Genomic DNA, 18,731 nt, shown 5'->3' with positions numbered 1-18,731 from the left:
TTCGAGTACTGAACAATCAAGTAGGCTCGTTTGTAAATGATTCTGATGGAGCTTCTGATCTAGAAACTGTGTTCGACACTAGCTATTTGGATGTTTGGACTTGCCGTTTCTTCAACATTGAAATTGCAGTTGTTCTACTTGATCCATCTCCAATAGGCAGTCCAGGAAATATAAATTCAATCAGTACCGCACAAGTTCAAATTTGGGTCTTGTTCAGGTCGTCGCAACCTCTTGTTTCAGTCCTTGTCCAGCGGCGTGATTTCTGATTTCTTGAGTCTTGAGTGTGGAATGATCAGTGGAAGAGCACCACCGCACGCTATTCTAGAGTATGCTCAACTAGCGATCTCCACAAGACTGACATGGCTGCCAACTTGGCTCGTCGTAATCATTCTTGCTGTAGTCGAATGTGTATGGATCGCGTTATGGCGACTGACCAATACACGAACAGAGCTTTCTGACATGGAAACGTACGCAAATCAAATCAAATTGATGCATCAATGAAGGATCGTGTTTTAACTAACACTTGGCTGTCTAATTCTAGTCTCATCGCAAACACCTATGGGGCTGGCAAAGTCTGCCTCATTACAGGAGGGAATGGCCAAATTGGTTTTGAATGTGCAAACGCTCTTGCTCGAACAGGATACCACGTAATAATAGCCAGCCATCCGCCAGGTGTATCGCAAAAGGCCGCTGAATCAATACGGAACTTGACAGGAAACGTGAATGTGGAAGGACTGGACATGAACTTGATGAATCTTGCATCAATACGAAAGTTTGTTGCCGATTTTCAGGCAAAACGACTGCCGTTGCATCTGCTCATAAGTGAGTCTCGAAATGTTCGAAATGGTCTACAACCTCTCAGTTTACGGCCTGAGCGCTCATATACCTGTGATACTTAGATAATGGAGCAATTATGAATACGCCATTCAGTAGAGATGCAAGAGGAACGGAGGCTCAGTTTGCTACGAACTACTTAGGTATGTCAGGAACCCAAGTGCCCTGAGTTTCAACTCTTCTATCCATGACTGATCTATCCACACAGGCCACTTCTATCTCACAAACCTGCTGCTAAACAACCTACGTGGATCTACCCCATCTCGAATTGTCAATGTAGCGTCAAGCGTTCATTATGCAGCCCACACCATCACGTTTGACTCCATCACCAGCAAATCTGCTTATTCGGGACTTGGCAACTACGCCATGAGCAAATTCGCAATCATGCTGTTTACTCATGAGTTGGCACTAAGACTGAGATCATCTGGTGTAGTAGGTACGAGTAATATTTACAAATCTATCTTATCACAACTGACATTATTATCTTATAATTGTTAAGTGAATGCTGTGCATCCAGGAGTCATAGCAACCTCACTGTATAGACATACAAAGTGGGCCAAGATGGTACTATCGACTCCCCTGACTTGGTTGATGCCGGAGCCGATAGAGGGTGCCTCTCGCATACTGAAGGCAGCACTAGATCCGCAGTATGAGGACATAAGTGGCAGATACATGGCGGAAGGGAGAATCTGGACTCCTTCACCCTTTGTCAAATCAGATAATTCGACGAGGCTCTATCAAATAAGTGTGGATCTCACTGGTCTGATGATATAGAGCTGTGCCACTATGTTATATTGTGTAGATATGTGGATTAATAGAGCAATTTGTACATAAGGTCATGTTGTTTGTCTTTTGACTGATTTCAACGTTGATGCAAAACTTTGTTTACTCCCGTACCTGCTTGCGTCCATCAAAGCAATCAAGCTGGCCTTCTACGACTTCCAGCTGGCCTGTTCTCGAATGTATCAATATTGTAAAATCGAAATGTCAGATACAAGGCCACGGAGAAGAGTGTGAAAGGTATCATCATAATCTTGAAGGAGAATGGGCTTGGTGGCCTGCGTTGGGGTCCTGGCACACGGCTTTGCTGCTGTACAATCTTTGGTCTATTGTCCATCGCTTGTAATTCGTCGATGCTTGACGTTGATTTTTTTGTGACCACATTTTCGCACTGACGCAATAACTTTGAAGACTATGAGCGAACGGGTGGAAGCGCTCAAGAAGGAAGGGAACCAGTAAGTTTGTAGTCCATTCTATCATGTGCTTCATCTCCCTGTGAGGTCTGCTCACATAAACATTCCAACATGGTAGACATTTTGTAGCTCACGACTATGAGAATGCGTCCTCTTCATACCAAAAGGCTTTGGAACTGGATCCAGACAATGTGACGATACTTTCAAATAATGCCGCAGCTCTCCTAAAGGTAGTTCAAAGTGCTCGTTTCTGATACATCTTGCTCTCAAGTTTTTGTGTTTTATATCCGAGTGCATCCCTCGCCTTTTCGAGTACATTTCAGATCTAACATCTATATTCTAGTTGGAAAAGTTTGAAGAAGCTCTGAAAATGGCGGAACGTGCAGTAGAATTAGATCCCTTGAACGTGAAAGCTCTGTATCGCAAGGGTGCAGCTCTCAACAATCTATATCGATATCAGGAAGCAGGAGCAGCCTACGAAAAAGCTCTAGAGCAGGGCAAGGACGCTACAGTGCAGCAAGCGCACGAAGAAACCAAGAGTGCATTGGACAAGACTCTTGGTATAAGGATGTTGAGGGATCAGTTACCTGCTATTCGACTTGCTGCTCTAGTAGCAACCAACGATCATCTGCTACAACGGGCGCCTGATTCGGCTGCAATGACGTTATGGGATAGTAGCAACATGTTTCAAAAGGGTATGGCTTATGGTCGCAATATTAAGGCTGTAGAGACGAATGGGAGATGGGATTTTGAGGTGCCAGAGTCAGTGAAGAATGGTGGAGTGATAAAAATGTTGAGTGATGGTGTATTGATGTTTGAGAAAGCATTCTTTGTCATTGAACCGAAAGCGGATCTTCAGGTACCGAAACTTGAGTGTATCTTCCCTTTTCGCTATTTTACTCAAGCTGACGCGTTGCTGCATTAGATGATACAACATTGCGTATTCTTCGAAGTGTCGTTGAAAGATGCTATTCCACCAAACACTCCGATTGCTGACACTCTATCAAAAATCAAAACGAGACTCGCTGAGAAAGGATGGGAGAATGCTCAAGATGTGATGGACATGTCTATAAGAGCAGTATGTGTACAAGTTTTATCACTTTGTAACTCCGTGAGTCTACGTACTGATACAAACCGTTTTTAGCCATTCATGTTTGGTCACTCATTCAAACTGATGGAACGATTCCAAGAAGCAAAAATGTACTTTAAACGATGTATTGATCTGTCGATTATGACTCAGGAAGAGCTTGATCCGCTCTTTGATGAGGATAAGCGAGGGCAAATAGTTCAGGTATTTGGTTATACAGTGTATGGAAGAGCACATTTAGAGCATGATCGATTGATGGGATGTATTCTTTCTAGGATTGGATGATTCGAGCTATGAGGTTGAGTCTCATAGGCACTATGATGCGTTCTCGTACGTTGTTTCCGAAATAGTGAGAACAACATTACTGTAGAGAATCTCATTTTTTCTCCTCCCAAATAGTCGACGCCACCAAATCTGACGAAACATTAGCAGAAGTAGAAGAGCAATGCACCGCAGTTTTATCATCTCTAGACAAGGAAGACACAACAGGCAAACCAGTATCATACATCACCCCATGCATAACATATCACAGAGCATATGTGCATCTAGCCATGGCTGGAGTCCACATGGCTAAAGGCCTCGACACGGCCAGCACCGTTAAAGACCGGGACTCGCTACTACAAGCAACCAAAGAATACTTTGAAGCAGCAAGTTTCTTCCCCAAAGACGACTCAGATTGCTCCTTTGCAACTTATATGGGCCTGTTTTGTGTGCTCAGGATGGTGAATGGGGAAACCGAAAAATTAAAAGATGTGAGCGAGTTCTCGCTTGAAGAGTTGACCAAACATTATGACGATGCTGTTGAGTCTGAGAGGTTGAGTGAACCAGTGTTTGGAGAGCCTGATCCATCTGCTGCACGAGATGCTGCTAGGAAAGCATTCGGGAAGGAAGAGGAAGGTAAAAAGGATGCTAACGTGACGGAAACACTTGATGAATCTGCAACTGAAGGTGTCGATTAAAGTAGCTTGTTAGTATTTACAATTACATAAACTAGTTTATCTACGTCTGCAAATGAGTGTACGTGTTTTTAAGTAGCAGATCACGTATCAGGGCATGGCTTCAAAAGACAGTAACCAGAGCGACACCAACAATCATCCCGACCACTCCAACTGCTCTCAATGGCGTTATTATCCGCTTCCGTAGGTGAAAACATCCATAATGGTCAAAAATTAGAGAGGAGAACAACATCGCCGTGACTGAACAACCAAACATAACTGATGTCCCCTAAGGATATTATATGTTGGAGACTGTTTTCAAAAAAAAAAAAGTTTTGATAATCTTACCAGTTGCTGTACAAGGAAAGTGGCAGATAGCATATACAAATTCCCACAGGATCCACCTGTGAAATGCCAATATTTGGCGTCTAAATGCCACAAATAAGAGATTCGAGAACATCGCAATTACAACCTGACTGGGCAAACGTCTTACTTTTGCGAATTGAGGCCCAATTTGTACCGGTCAGACATCTCGATTCGTACATAAACCCCACGGCTAATGGTATCGTGGCAGATACATACGAGTACAAACTTGCAAACGGTTTTGAAGTCACGTTTGCTAGACGACCGTTTGCGACTGACTATGTTAAAGTTTTTTTGAATCAGCTCAAATTCAGAGGACTAATGCTATCCTGTGGTTATCACTTACCTGCAAAGCAAGAGCAGTTCCAGCAACTACGGCGAAAAAAAGTCTCCAATCCAATACATTTACAACATCCAACACGGGGACAGCTGGAAGTATTGGTTTGCTATCTGCTTGACCACTAGGTATCGAGATTTCCTCTGGACAGATTGCCTGTACTCCCAAATCTCCGTCCTCGACATCTATCCGTTGTATCACTGGTATCCTCTTATCCTCGTCGGGTTCATTCACCAACACATCTGGAATATGCACCTCCTCATCAACAACACTCGCCTTTTGACGAGCCTCAAACGACAAGGCTGAAAACATTATTAAACAGTTTCCAATCAAAGCACACGCGATTCCAAACCCACGACCCATGGTAAATGTCCTTTGAGGTATGTACATCCAACCAAATTCATCTAGAATAGCTGCAGATATGAGCTGTGCTCCGACACTGATTCCCACAGTTAAAGCAGCTCCGACGTGAGGAATGACTAGGAGCATTGCAGTCTATTGCTTGAACGTGTGAGGTTTCTTAGACACAACGACACAAGGATCAACATTTGATACCAGATAGAGAGCCCCTAGTGCCCCGCCAACAAATGCCCACCATTCTACATTTGCAAAGTCGTAATTTTGTCCTCCTCCCCCTCGTGAAGCTATCAGCCATACTATGAGCAGTATCGGTATTCCAGATAGGTATGAAACAAATACAGCAAACAGTTTCGATCCGCTAATCTTTGCTAGATCTCCATTGACTGCAGCTTGAACAGATAGCAGGCATCCTATATGAACAAAACGTCAATGTCACCCTAAAACCAGTAATCGTGGAAATGTTGCAGGTTAGGTATCAGCGTTCTCCAAGATCTGCAATATTTCCGTCAGCTTGATTCGTTTCCACGCGATAACATTGATTGCTTCACCTCATTGCGACCAGTGCCAAAGTTTGTGAAAAGCTTTTAGAAGCCAATGCTTACCAGTCAGGATAGGAAAGATCAAAGTCCAGTCCACCATAGCTTCATATGGGAAATGACAATCCTGTTAGAGCCAATGACAAAAGAGTCGAGCATAAGAATATCGGAATGACATGTAATGCCTGCTCTGTGTTTCGAGGATTTGGACAAGTTGTCCGTGACGAGGAGAAGAGCACTCAAGTCAAATCGAGGTAACCATGGATCGATCTGGAATATCCACGCGTCCAGGCTAAAGTGCTTCTCTAGTCATAGGATCCGGAAAACACGAAAAAGTGAAGACGTTTCTTCGTCCTTCTCCCAGTTAGTTGACGCAGTCGTTTACATCTCGGCACACAGAAAACAAAAAGGTCAAAGCAGATATTCAATCGGTCACTTGGTACGAAAGGTAGGCGTCTCGAATATCCATCCTCTGAACATGCTACGGTCCATCATTCCTTGATTTCGTTATATTTTACATCCTTTGAACTAGAGAACGACTTGTGAAAGGTGGCTCGTTCCAAGAAATCCTGCTTTTATCTTCTGAATGTATGTGTTTAGAACAGTTTTGACGACGAGCAAGTGCAAAGCTGACCCGATTTTTGCACCTCACGTAGATGGATGAATTTACCTCCCTGGACGACATATATGGACGATTGGAGTGTTACGGAGACATAAAAAGTGCTTCGTGCTTCGTTCACGTATGAGAAAGGTGATGCTGCTAAAAGGTACGCGTTGTGCGCTAGTTTGGTACTTTGGGTGAAAGCCGTATCTTATGAGTTCTCTCCTAATATTCCTTTTTCAAATAGATTCGCATGAGTCGAATTCACTGAAGAGATGTCGGTTGCAAGAGCTTTATTGCAGGAAGGCATTCAGTACCACAGCAAACTCTGGAAGGTAAAGCACTGCCCCTATTTCCAAACTCTACGTCATCAATAACCTGACAAACATGTAAATTGATCGGGCTCTGAAAGCATATTCGGAAACTCTGGAAGAAGTATGCTGGGTCCGTTCGAAGACGATGTCGTATGATTCACGCTCATCAGTGGAGCTGAAGTGCCTAAGACTAATTTGATCAATCAAATGTCTTCACCGATACGACCTTTCCAAAACTCAGACGACTTTGTCTCCCGTCAGCCGATGCAAGTCGTGGTGGTATTTTCCCTGGCAAAAACAAACCATCTCAAACAACTTGCAGTCTTTCCCACCCTCGAATTCGAAAAGGCTCAAGGCCTCCAAAGAAGTTTGCATAAATTGTTCCCGAATCTTGTGTCCGTGGCCGGTAATGGTAAAGGATTGGAGAATGTAGATGTTGATGAGGAGGGAGAGGAGGAGAGGATAGGGAGGGGAGGAGAGAAGTGTGTTGGAAGTGTTGATGTGTCGTTGATCCTGTTGTTTCATTTATCAGACTCTTACGATTAAAGATCTTTACAGAACCTAAACTCCTTCATGCCCTGCGATAGCCCAAGTTCAGTTCTGAAAGTACCAACTACCACACGCGCCGAAAAAGCACACAATTCGAATCATCTCAATCTTTAATGTATATTTGGCAATGCAAAATATCCTCAACTTTTACAAAGATTCTAATTTTGAAGCATTTCTATGAAACTGCAATTTATAGCTTCCAATGATCAACCAAGAGTACCACCAGCTGTGCTAGAGTATGATGCACAAAGTGAGATCAAATCAACTGAATCGTCATCTCGAGCCTGAACCAAATTTTGGTCTGGCTTTCGAGATGCTTCACCGTTCAATATTGGCAATTCTGGCATAGTAACTAATGATGATACGTTCCATCCTCTTCTGACAATATCGGCCAAAGACTTCAAATTCTCGCCCCGAGTAGACTCGACAGTCTTTGATGTTGCTGCAACAGGTTGATCTGTTTTCATGAGACTATTGTTGCGTTTTTCATCCCAGTCCAATCCAAATTTCAAGTCAAAGGAGACATGTGGAATCTAAATCAAATCCAAATAAGAGATCAGCAATTCATATACAGGAGGCCATCTCATTATGCATTACATACATCGATTTCGAGCTTTGATGGTGCAGCTGGCAATGGACTAAATGTCTGCCACACTACTTCTGGTTTTCTCGGGACAACCTCATTTAGTTTACTCGGACGTTGAGCGAGCTTTTCAAGCATGGGATCTCTCCTATTTGCGGCGACCAGATCCTTTGCATTCTTAATATCCTGTACTTCCTTTTTGGCTACCGCCATTTCTACTTTAGTGGTGGAAGTGCCTCGAAAAGCAGATGTACTTGTAGCGGATGGCATTGTGAGACTGTCAGGTGGACGACTTGATGCTTGTGTGTGACTTCCCGGCAGACGAGTAGACGATGCTACTGGCTGACGACTGGGTATTGAAGTTGGCGGACGACTTGGCAATGGTAATACGGTGCTGCCAGAATACCCAATGGGAGACGGTGCTAGAGTACTAGCCGAAGCGCAAGGGGGTGAAGAGATTGTGGGACTACTTGGTTGGCGATTTGGATTTGTTGTTGTTGTTGTTGATGTAGGGATGATTATACGAGGCACAGGCTGACGCCATGGCGTGGCCATAGGTTTGCGAGCATATACTGGTTTGTTATCAACGTATAACGTCCCAGGCTTCCTAGGCAATTCGCCAGTTTGGAAGAAGCGACTATTTCTGGGTTGGCTCGTATCTGAAGACACCGCGGCATATGGATTATCTTTAGACGATTGCAACGTACTGACATTTAACGCAAGTGCCTGTTTGATGTCACGTACTCGACCAGGAGACTGCCAGAAGTTCTTGTCAGATGGAGTTGCCCAAGGCTGACTTACGCTCGGCGTATTTGCAGCCCTGGTATCTTCAACTATATTTGATTTTGGCTTCGAGTCTACGTGAGGCTCTACACGCCTGAGCTGAGGAGCAAGAAAGACTGACGTAGCGGCGGGCTTGGCGACTGTGGCAGGCTCAACATGTCTGAGTTCGAAGCCTCCAATAGCAGGTGTGAAAACTGATGGTTGCAGCGCCTTTTTTCGTTCCGTAATTTCACTTACGACTGGTGCTGCTGACATTCTTTCTACAACGTCTACTATTGGATTTACAGCAGGTCCTCGTTCAATGGGCTCTGGTATTAGTCGTTCTACCACTTTTTTTGGCAGCAAGGCTTCTCCTTTCGATTCGGCTATAGGAGGGTCTGGTATAGCATCAAACAATACACGTTCGACCTTCATATGTTGGCCGATTGGTGTTGTAGACGTCTTGACTTCAGCTGCAGGAGCCACCATCGACATTTGCGGTTTACCGAGAAGACGTGGAGGACCCGACGAAGTAGTACTATCATCACCACCTTTTCTCCGTTCTTGGCCTTTTTCCAACCATTTTATAATGTCTATAGTATCCTTTGGTATGATATCGTCTTGGAATGCTTCATGAGCCACATCCAGAGCTGTTTTGCCAGAGGCATTGGTTAACGATGAAGAAGCACCTCTCTTCATGAGTGCTATGATGGCCCCATGCAATCCAATAGCCGTGGCAAGATGGAGGACAGTGTTTTGTTGTGATCCAAAACGAGTCGAGTTCAAGAAGTCTGCTGATGGCAGGTTCTTCAGAGAGGGCAGTAAAGACATGTAAGTTTATTTGTATGTTCTGGTCAGTATAAGATGTCTCGGAGCGCCGACATCATACCTTGACAAAGATACCAACAACTCGCAACCGTGCGTTTTCCTCCTTCTCGGTTTCACTCAAGGAATACATGGCCATAGCAGCTGCTAGTCCAGTCATTCCACTTCCGTCATTTCCCACAACGTCTGCAATATGAGAGGCGATTTCGAATGTATCATCGCACTGACGCGTAGCCAGCACGGGGTACTTTTCCAAATAGCGAGAAACGATATCGGAGTTTGCATTCCGAATAGCGTTGAAGAATGACGTGATGATTGACGATGTCAGGCCTGATTCTGTACATGTTGAAAGAGATGGGATGATGTGTGAGCAAATGTTTGGTAAACGTTTGGTTGATGTTGGTCAAGAGCTACTGATAGAAGCCATCGCGATATTCAAGGATCTTGGAACAGTATGATATAGTGCAAAATCATCGACTAGACTTCGTTTTCATCCGTAAAACCTCTCGGAACTACTGGGAAACAAAAGAAATCGAACCTTGTTTCTTACCTGAAAGCATCGTAGACCTGCCAGAGAGATATAGCGGCAGCAATAAGCTTCAATCTGAGTAATTTTATGCTGGAGTGCTTATGCGAGTAACTTTGCAATATGTCTAGCTCAATTCTTAATGTTCCTAACGATTCGCTGAGGTTTGGAAAGATGTTAGGACGAGGTGTTGGGATTGGCGATATATTTATATTTAGAAGGAGGCATCGTAGTTCTTGTGACGTGAACGCGTACTAGATTCGAATCAATTATTCTCTTATAAAGCTGTGATGAATCTCGATGAAACTTTGTTCTTCGAATTCTTTTTAATAAGTAATTATATTGTTCTGATTATGATTATCTACATATTAATCCACATGGTTTCAGAACTTTACAAGGTTTTGATCCCGTTAATGCGAACTAGAGCACCCACAACCACCACCTACCAGGTATACTCGCGCCTACCAATATTGCAGCAGCTCAGATTCAGTTTCTAGAAGATGGCAACGAGGATAATCCCGACAGCCATCATCAAAACGCCAACGATACGACCAATTGTAGCAGGTCTCCTCTGCAGATTCAGGACTCCAAAATGATCCAAAACAGTAGCCATAAAAAGCATACAAGTTACAGACACTCCTAGCATTATAGCAGTCCCCTAAAGTGGAAGTTGAGGTCAATGACGCATAGTAGGTTTGATCGTGGTTTCTTTTGGCAAAACAATCACCTACCAGCCTTTGAACCAGAAACGACGTTGAAAGCATATAAAGTGCTCCATATTGCCCTCCAAGAAACATCCACCATTTCCCATCTAGAAAGCGCATAAAGTTGGTTGACGTGTGCAAAAAAAACACAAGATCAGACGCTTCACATACTCTTCCAAATGCGTCTAAAATCAGTCGTCCTCGTCATATTAGAATCCCAAAGATACAAGAAGCATAGTGGGAAACATCCAAGGAATATAGATGTAAGAGCAGCAAATGGTCTGCTATTCGTGACCAGTCCAAGTCTTCCATTGGCCGCCGCCTAAGCAAAAAAGCAAAACTATGTGCATCAGTGATATTTGCAATTCAGATACATGACATTCCGCGAGGCATCTTGAAATTTACAGACTCTTCAAGGAGGCTTTGCAACTCCAATCTTCTTCAAGCCCACAATGATTTTCCAAACACGCTTCAAATGTTTGGCATTCCAGTATTATGGGAATTTTTTTTTCGCAACATACCTGCAAAGCTAAGCATGTTCCACCGGCAACTGAAAACACTAGCCTCCAATCCAGCACGGACGGCAGGGCAATGGGTATTGACAAGACATGATTGGACGGTGGGCTAGCTTGACTATTCCTTATAGACCCATTCGTCAATGCAGGGGTCGCACTTCCATTCGCTTCATTATGTTTAGGAGACTGTTGCTGCCGCCTTATAGACAAATCTCCTTCTTCAGCATCAGTTTCCAGTACCGACGACGGTCGTATACTATTAGTAGCATCCACAACTTCCTCAGCAACAGAGCAATCAATCTTAACCTCCTCTTCTCTCGGTAAAGCAGCAACAAGTCTCCGTTCATATGCTAATGACGCCAACATAATCCCCACATTTCCTAACAGCGCAAGCGATATTCCAATCCCACGTAACGGCGTACAAGGCCGTTGGGGTATATAAAGCAATCCAAAATTATCCAAGATGATTGCGGTAACGAGCTGTGAGACTACTGATGTTCCTAAGACGATAGCACCTCCAAGTCGTGGGATGAGGAAACACATCATAATCATGTATACGTTTCCGAGGAAGCCACCCATGTATGACCACCACCTATGAACATGAGACCAAGGTTAGAGTTAAGCGTTTATGTTTTGTAACAAATGCGCATCATACTCGGCATTGGTCAAGGATGTGAAATCAAACTGTCCTCTCGACATGATCATCCAAACGATGAATAGAATTGGTAGCCCCGTTACGAATGAGAAGAAGCCTGCCCCAAAAGCTACAAGAAAGACGATCAGCACTTGTTCAACCACAAGACTGACTTTCTCGGATAGATCTTGCCTGATCCCACAAGTTTGGCCAGAGATCCATTACTAGCTGCCTGGATTGCCATTGTGGAGCCTGTTTGAAAAAAAGCATGGGAAATGTGTTGATGACTTTGACAATCTCGAACCGTACAAGACTAACGACAGCTAAGCCGATGCAACAAGTAGCTCACCAGTAATCATTGGGAAGATCAGAGTCCAATCCGCTGGCATGGTTGGCCTTTTGTTGCTTCAAGAAAGGTCGCTAGCTTTCAAAACTCCAACTCAACAGTCGATCGACGATTTCATGTGGATATATGCTAAATATCAACCCAGTAAGAAGTATTTCCGCCTTCCTAGTCCCGTTTGTAATGACCTTGAGCTGCTTGCTGTGATTTGCTACATAGACAGTTATTGAATGAGAACTGTAAAAGACCCAGGACCATGTCGAAACCGTTTCCAATTCTCTAAATACTCTATAATTCCCAGTGATGCACCTCTTCTATAAGCGACCGCTTGTAAAAACCTGAGTAATCTCGCGTCGAAATTCCAAATTGCAATGTACATGGCTTGTTCCTGTTTGTATAGAAAGGAAGAGGTGCACAGTTTTATTTATAGATACAAAAGTTCGCGAATTTACATCCTCGATGGTCACCTAAGCGCGATCGGGTTTTGATCTACTCACTGTGAAACTTTGGCCTCACAAAAAAAATCGAAAACTGTCAAGCCCATCAACCATGAGGAATACTATAGCGAGGATACCCTTCCAGTCGTTTACGTGCCTTCATAGGCAGACGATGGCTACTATGACCAGAGGTACGACAGAAATTGGCAACGTTTATATTCAAGACATTCAAACCACGAGGTTTTCTCAATCTGCGACGCCGTTTACACCATTGGTGACTGCATCTTCCAAACCTATCTATTAGCCCGACCATCATCTATACGGGCTCCCTCATCAGGCTCTCAATCTCGACTGAAGGAACCACCACCAGTCGAAGAGCCTTCGAAAATCCAACTCATGCTTCCAATATGGAATCCAGTAAGCTTCACCAGCGACATTCCCATCTTACTCAGCTTCTGACAATATTTCACGTGCTTGTAACAGCAATACGTGAATGAAGGCCGGGAACATTCAGAAGTCGCTCAAATACCTCCAGAGCAATTGCGAGCCTTCCCCATCAACACCCTACCAAAACCATTACAAACTCAAATGAATCTCGTGTCTCAGCCTGCGTTGCTGGCACGGAACTTTATGATTGAGATGCTGCAATCTATGGCTGTTGATACGGATCCTATAATATTAGGTAAAACTCGAACTTCAAGCCAATAGTCCATGAGGTGGTATGGCTGGTCGTCCAGGTCAAGCTGGCCGAATAGCGCGTAGATTCCTTGGTGCACAACCACCAGTCCTGTATTTGAACAGCTAGACGTCAATTCATTTCTGATGTTGAAGCCTTTTTTTGTCTTTCATCAATAGATGGCCCTGCACGTGTCGGAAAGAGCGCCACACTCTTCCAACTCCTCTCGCACCAATACTCCTTAGGCTGGATGGTCGTATATCTCCCGAATCCATCATCATGGATTAACGGAACCGCCCCATACGTACGACAACAGGATGCCAAATATCAGCAACCGGATCTAGCAGTCGGTATCATACGAGGTATATTGCGTGTTAATGCCAAGACGTTAGAAGAGGTAATCCGAATACTGTTCCGTCTTTCTTTTTGGATCATACTAATAGACATATCCCTACGTTTCGCAGTATCCAGACATTGAATCATCACTAAAACAAGCATCAACACAACCTGAATCCGCTCACGAAGCTCTGGAAGCCTTCTTGGCAGATGATTCTAAGCCAGAAACCTTAATCGCTATTGACCAAGTCAACAGTTTATTCGCTACGAGTCTGTACAAGGATGTGAACGGGGAAGCGATACCTGCTTCAGAGTTTAGGCTCGCTTCGGCGTTTAGGGAGTTGTTGAGGCCTGGTGTTGCAAAAAAGGTAAACTTTACTTCGCACATCCTAATGAGATTTAACCTCCTGCTGCATTTGTTACTAACTCTCTCTCTGTGTAGACAAAGAATGTGGTTGTATGTGCAACAGACTCGTCAAATCCACGCATCAAGACCGAGCTAATGTCACATTATCAGCAACTGGAGGATGATAACAATGTGAATAAGCTTTCATTTACCAGTGTTCAGGTAAATCACAGAGTCTGCTTTGTTATTGTTTTGCACGTCTCGACAGAACATTGAGCGTTTGCTCTTTTGACAACTAGGTCCCATCATTCTCAAAATCAGAAACAGAGACGTTGCTCAGATATTTCGCTGATGCGAGATTAACTCACAATGGTAAGCAAAAAGTTCTGTTCTCGAGAAAGCAAAAAAGGATGTCCACGCAACTTCTACTTATCCTTCCTTCATCTACCAAACGCAGTCAAATACTCAACGGCATTGCTGAATAAGGTGTATGCAACATCCTGTGGTAATCCAGGCCGAATCGTATCTGACATGACAAGATTTGAGGCTGTAAAGACCTGGTGATGCGAGCTGTAAAGAAATAGAAGTTCATCCAGGGAATCTAGAGTTTACTATTTTTGCTCGTCTCGCTTTCGCATTAAATGATACATCAGGCGTTTGCTCTCTCGCTTTCGCCTTCAAGTACAACCAACCGCAAGCCAGATTTAAAATGAAGCAAACTTTCTTATTTTTCATGCAAAAATACAAAAAAAGGAGAGAACAAAAAAGCAGCGACTAATATTGTTGGTGATAAAAGAGTGTCCTGTGATGATGAATCACCTCAAGACACCTTAGCGTGGGAGTGTAAATGTATCTAGAATCTATTCCTTCTTCTTCTTCAGCGGCCTGTATTCACCCACAACCAAAGCGTGATCACGTTCATATGGTTCCAGAGTCAATTGTTCTTGTGGTTTGACACGTTCTTCTTGCAACTTTTTGACTTCACGGGCAAATACGACGGTTGGTTCTACAGTTGAGTCAATACAGTTGGCCTAGTGATGAAAAGGTGGTAAGTGCGTGTTGATAGTATCAATACTTGTTAGAAATGTTTATATCGTTGTTGCCTCCATAATATACAATGGACGACGCGCTTTTTGGCTCGACCATCTGCATTCTCCTTCTCCTTCAAAAACAATTTCATCCCATATGCCTCGTTCGTCGCCCTTCTTCCCCCACATCAATTCAACACAACCCTACTGACTCTTTATACATACCTTGATTGAAATAAGAACATGACCACCTTGCTTCAGAAACATGTGTGCATTTATTGTAACGATACGAGCTTGATCGGGTTGAGCGACATCGGCAAAGATAACATCAACCATTCCAACCAGCATACGATATTTCTGTGGATGACGAGCATCTTCAATGATTGGGATGACGTTTGTGCGTTTTTTGGCAACATTGATCAAGTCTCGGCCTGATCGATGTGAGAATTCGACTGCGTAGACTAGACCCTCCTGTAAGATATATGTATGAGATGTGAGCATAGGTGGAACGAAATATGTTTAGTGTTCACGGGACAGTTCCGTTTTTGTTGCGCTGGTTTGCGCTATTAATTGCTCTGCAACAAAACATAGACGCAATCTCGTTTCTCCATTTGACCAGCGACAGCACACTTACAGGTCCGACAATATCAGCGACATGACTGACACTTGTTCCACTTGCAGCACCCAAATACAAGACTTTTGCGCCCGGTTTAACGTGTATGTTATCAAGACCACCCATTATACCAGCAGCCAACTTTGATCTGAAGGGATTCCAGACTCTGTATTCAGTCTTGGTACCATCACCATTCTACAAGGGTTGACAAAAATGATGTTATTAGAGACTCGTCAGCCACAGCGAAAAAGGACTGATCCACGCAGGACAGGCCAATATAATCAACCCATACATTACCTCGATACTGATTCTCTTTTCACCATAAACGGATTCACCAGGTACGAGGTTTTTAGTCAAGAGCAAGTCTTCTTTGCCACGACCAACGAATACACCGGCATGAGTATGAGGTTCTACTGTGACTTTTGCACCACCTCTTGCACCGCCTCTAGCACCTCCTCTGCCACCACGTGGAGCACCACGACCTCCTCGTGAACCTCCTCGTGAGCCACCACGATCGCCTCCTCGTTTAGCTACTCCTCCTCCTATAATGTGTGTGTGTGAGTAACCTGGAGAATGTTCACAAGATGAGACTAGGCAGCTGCGAGTCAGAGCTAAATCAATCGATGTGCTGGCGATGTAAATATCCAAAGCTCCTGAATAGCGAGCGTCTGCGTTCTATAATAGCTAGATGCTTGAATTTTAATTTACCTCTAGCACCAAATCCACCACCTCTTCCTCCACCTCCAAACCCGCCACGTGATGAGCCTCCTCTCGAACCACCTCGTGAGCCTCCTCTATCGCCTCCACGGAATCCACCGCGTCCTCCTCGTCCTATTATCGTGTGTCTGTTAGTTTCGAGTTTTTTTTTTCAGACTTGACATGTTTGGATGAGCTTTGTGAACTTGCCTGACATATGTATACGATACTCTGCTAGCTAAAGTACTTGGATTATGGGCTCTCGTATGAGATGTCTCTTTACAACTGAGCGATTGCTATATATGTAACTGTGTTTTGTAAAATCTTGATCTTGCTAAGGGGAAAAAAAGAGTGCAGCAACATTTAACGACTAGGACGTGTCAGAGCATATAAACATGGAAGGCAGTATATACGCACTGCCAAATGACACGTTAACGCGAAAAGTCGCCTATAAACCTCCCGAGTTCAGACGAAATAGCAGAAATGGACTGTCGATGAGAGGAGATGGCAGAAATGGACTGGGAATGAGAGGAGACTCTTTTCAACAAGTCCTTGAAACCAGGCTCAATGGCAAGAGACCTCATGCTGACGGTATGTAGTGCTGTAGTCGATTGTATTGCCATCCAGTCACTAATCTGTTAAGTCTATTAGACGATGACCGACATCAGCCAAACATCAGACATTTGGACATTCCAACTGGTGTATGACCATATTCCTTTTCTACTACTATCAATGCAAGCATTCTCACGTCAACTTTCATATCTCGTAGGGCCTGCTGAACGCTATCAACGCAAGAGCGGCAGAGTTGTGTGCTCAAGATGAACAGAACGAAGCCGTTGAAGAATACAAACGGCCCAAATTCCATTCGTATACTCCTGAGGCATTGCTGAGTTTAGGTTTGTGGTTTGAACGAGAGCATACGTGAGACACTTTTTTTTTGTTGCTATTGAACTCACGCCCACCAACTCCCTATAGGGTTTCTGGCACAGGAACTCGTACAATCTCATCTCAAACAATGCCCTATACCTGCTGATCAGGTAGAACAGCAACCAACCATGCATGATATGATGCGTAAGTATCTAATACATATTCCTTTTTTTGGTCTCGTCGACAATTGACACTCACTTACACACATAGAAAAATGGCCAAAAGCACCAACAGACTATGCATCAGTCAAATACTCTCTTGATAAACGATTTGGAATAATCCCGAAACAACTCAAGGCCAGAATGTTGATTAAGAAGGAAGTTGGGGCTCCTTCTCCGAAACTGGAGAAGAGATTGCTTGATGACGATGATGATTGAACACTGCTATTATAAATTCTGTAACTACTATTATCTTTACATATGTATAGGTTTTTTACAATAGCTAAATTATCAGACACAAGAGCTAGTCTATGTTTTCACACCATCACGTTCCTCTTCATCATCCATTGTTGATTTCTTACTGCTTCTAGCCTTTGCCTTGGCTTTAGCTTTCTGCAGTTTAGCAATCTGGACATTGTTTTTGGATAGCTCTCCGTTAATCATGTCGTCCAGTTTCAGACTCAGGAGTTTGCGGGCATCTTTTCTGTTTGAGGTTAGGTCTCGAAACCTTTGAGACTATAGAAAGGGTGGATATGGTTATGGTGGTGAGTTCGAGTGCAACTATCTCAGCATCTTCGTTGATTTTAAGTGCGGTTTTCTTTGGTACATACCGACACAATAGTTCCCGTTGGCTTGTGGACGAGTTCGACACAGTTACGAACCTATTCCAAAGGAATCAAAGAGGTTCTTTAGCCCGAGCAAATAGAATACAGCCATTCAACAAGACTGCACCTTGTTAATCTTTTGACCACCAGGTCCAGTGCCCTTCACAAATCGTTCAATAAGATCACTCTCTTCGAATGTCACTGGTAATTTCGTCCTTGTAGCAGTAGCCACACTCTTGTCTTTTGACGCAGCTGATGCTGTTGGTGAGGGTTTTGGTGTTGATGGTGACGGTGCTGATGGTGTCGTCACATCCAATGATGGTGTCACTCCACTACCTCGTGTAAATCCAGATGCAGTAGCGAATCCTCTAGCTTCCAAACGTTTACAACACCGATTTGCGACCAATTGGTTTGACACCAGAACGAGACAACGATGCCATTGTATGATTTGCCAGATGGAAGTGTTATTGAGACGAGGCCGAATGATGACGTGGATCCACATTATGATGATGGAAAGGAGCAAAAGATTGTGATTTTCCTACATGGGAAGCATGGTGAGCGTGGTTGAAAGTTTTGGATTTTGTTCAAACGAATTGTGACGATTTCAAACCAGTGCAACGAGCTTACGTTTACGAATCCATGTAATCTTTAGGATCCAAGAACTCTGGGTACTTTCCTGCCTTGACGCGAGGTCTCAGTTTACACGCTCTGAGATTGCATCTGGATTTCAATGATGGTGTTACGAGTAGTGATGGTCTACATTTTAAGGTATATCGTCACGAAAACTGGATATATTTGAACTTTTGGTTTGTGAAGTGGTACAACTCATGTTGAATCACCTATCTGACTGTCACTCTTGCAACCAGGAATCCACGAATGTGTTGGACAACGCGATCAAGGTGTTGACC

The 18,731-nt window shown here is 43.8% G+C and overlaps 5 protein-coding genes across 5 annotated transcripts; 2 read left to right on the top strand and 3 right to left on the bottom strand.

Moving 5' to 3' along the window:
* Positions 1-459: 459 nt before the first annotated feature.
* On the top strand, positions 460-1,608 carry SmJEL517_g00268 (uncharacterized protein; the record flags this gene model as incomplete). Its single annotated transcript, XM_031166198.1, has 5 exons — positions 460-467; positions 542-822; positions 900-977; positions 1,043-1,270; positions 1,334-1,608. The coding sequence occupies 5 exons, from the start codon at positions 460-462 to the stop codon at positions 1,606-1,608; spliced, it is 870 nt and encodes a 289-aa protein (XP_031027868.1).
* Positions 1,609-4,173: 2,565 nt separating this feature from the next.
* On the bottom strand, positions 4,174-5,748 carry SmJEL517_g00267 (uncharacterized protein; the record flags this gene model as incomplete). Its single annotated transcript, XM_031166197.1, has 6 exons — positions 4,174-4,248; positions 4,398-4,477; positions 4,543-4,690; positions 4,759-5,244; positions 5,305-5,519; positions 5,712-5,748. 6 exons carry the CDS (start codon positions 5,746-5,748, stop codon positions 4,174-4,176), a joined length of 1,041 nt encoding a protein of 346 aa, XP_031027869.1.
* Positions 5,749-10,298: 4,550 nt separating this feature from the next.
* On the bottom strand, positions 10,299-12,047 carry SmJEL517_g00266 (uncharacterized protein; the record flags this gene model as incomplete). Its single annotated transcript, XM_031166196.1, has 7 exons — positions 10,299-10,463; positions 10,537-10,616; positions 10,681-10,831; positions 11,031-11,616; positions 11,680-11,788; positions 11,884-11,910; positions 12,008-12,047. 7 exons carry the CDS (start codon positions 12,045-12,047, stop codon positions 10,299-10,301), a joined length of 1,158 nt encoding a protein of 385 aa, XP_031027870.1.
* A 503-nt stretch (positions 12,048-12,550) lies between these two features.
* On the top strand, positions 12,551-14,360 carry SmJEL517_g00265 (uncharacterized protein; the record flags this gene model as incomplete). Its single annotated transcript, XM_031166195.1, has 8 exons — positions 12,551-12,629; positions 12,743-12,855; positions 12,922-13,120; positions 13,294-13,511; positions 13,579-13,818; positions 13,893-14,018; positions 14,096-14,168; positions 14,254-14,360. The coding sequence occupies 8 exons, from the start codon at positions 12,551-12,553 to the stop codon at positions 14,358-14,360; spliced, it is 1,155 nt and encodes a 384-aa protein (XP_031027871.1).
* A 296-nt stretch (positions 14,361-14,656) lies between these two features.
* On the bottom strand, positions 14,657-16,318 carry SmJEL517_g00264 (uncharacterized protein; the record flags this gene model as incomplete). The annotated part of the gene is made up of 6 exons (XM_031166194.1): positions 14,657-14,827; positions 15,050-15,295; positions 15,459-15,632; positions 15,735-15,979; positions 16,146-16,268; positions 16,312-16,318. The coding sequence occupies 6 exons, from the start codon at positions 16,316-16,318 to the stop codon at positions 14,657-14,659; spliced, it is 966 nt and encodes a 321-aa protein (XP_031027872.1).
* Positions 16,319-18,731: the final 2,413 nt, after the last annotated feature.

The sequence above is a fragment of the Synchytrium microbalum genome, assembly GCF_006535985.1.
Source record: "Synchytrium microbalum strain JEL517 chromosome Unknown SmJEL517_scf0001, whole genome shotgun sequence".
In the NCBI taxonomy this organism is placed as follows: domain Eukaryota; kingdom Fungi; phylum Chytridiomycota; class Chytridiomycetes; order Synchytriales; family Synchytriaceae; genus Synchytrium; species Synchytrium microbalum.
This window is presented reverse-complemented; position numbering and strand designations above follow the sequence as displayed.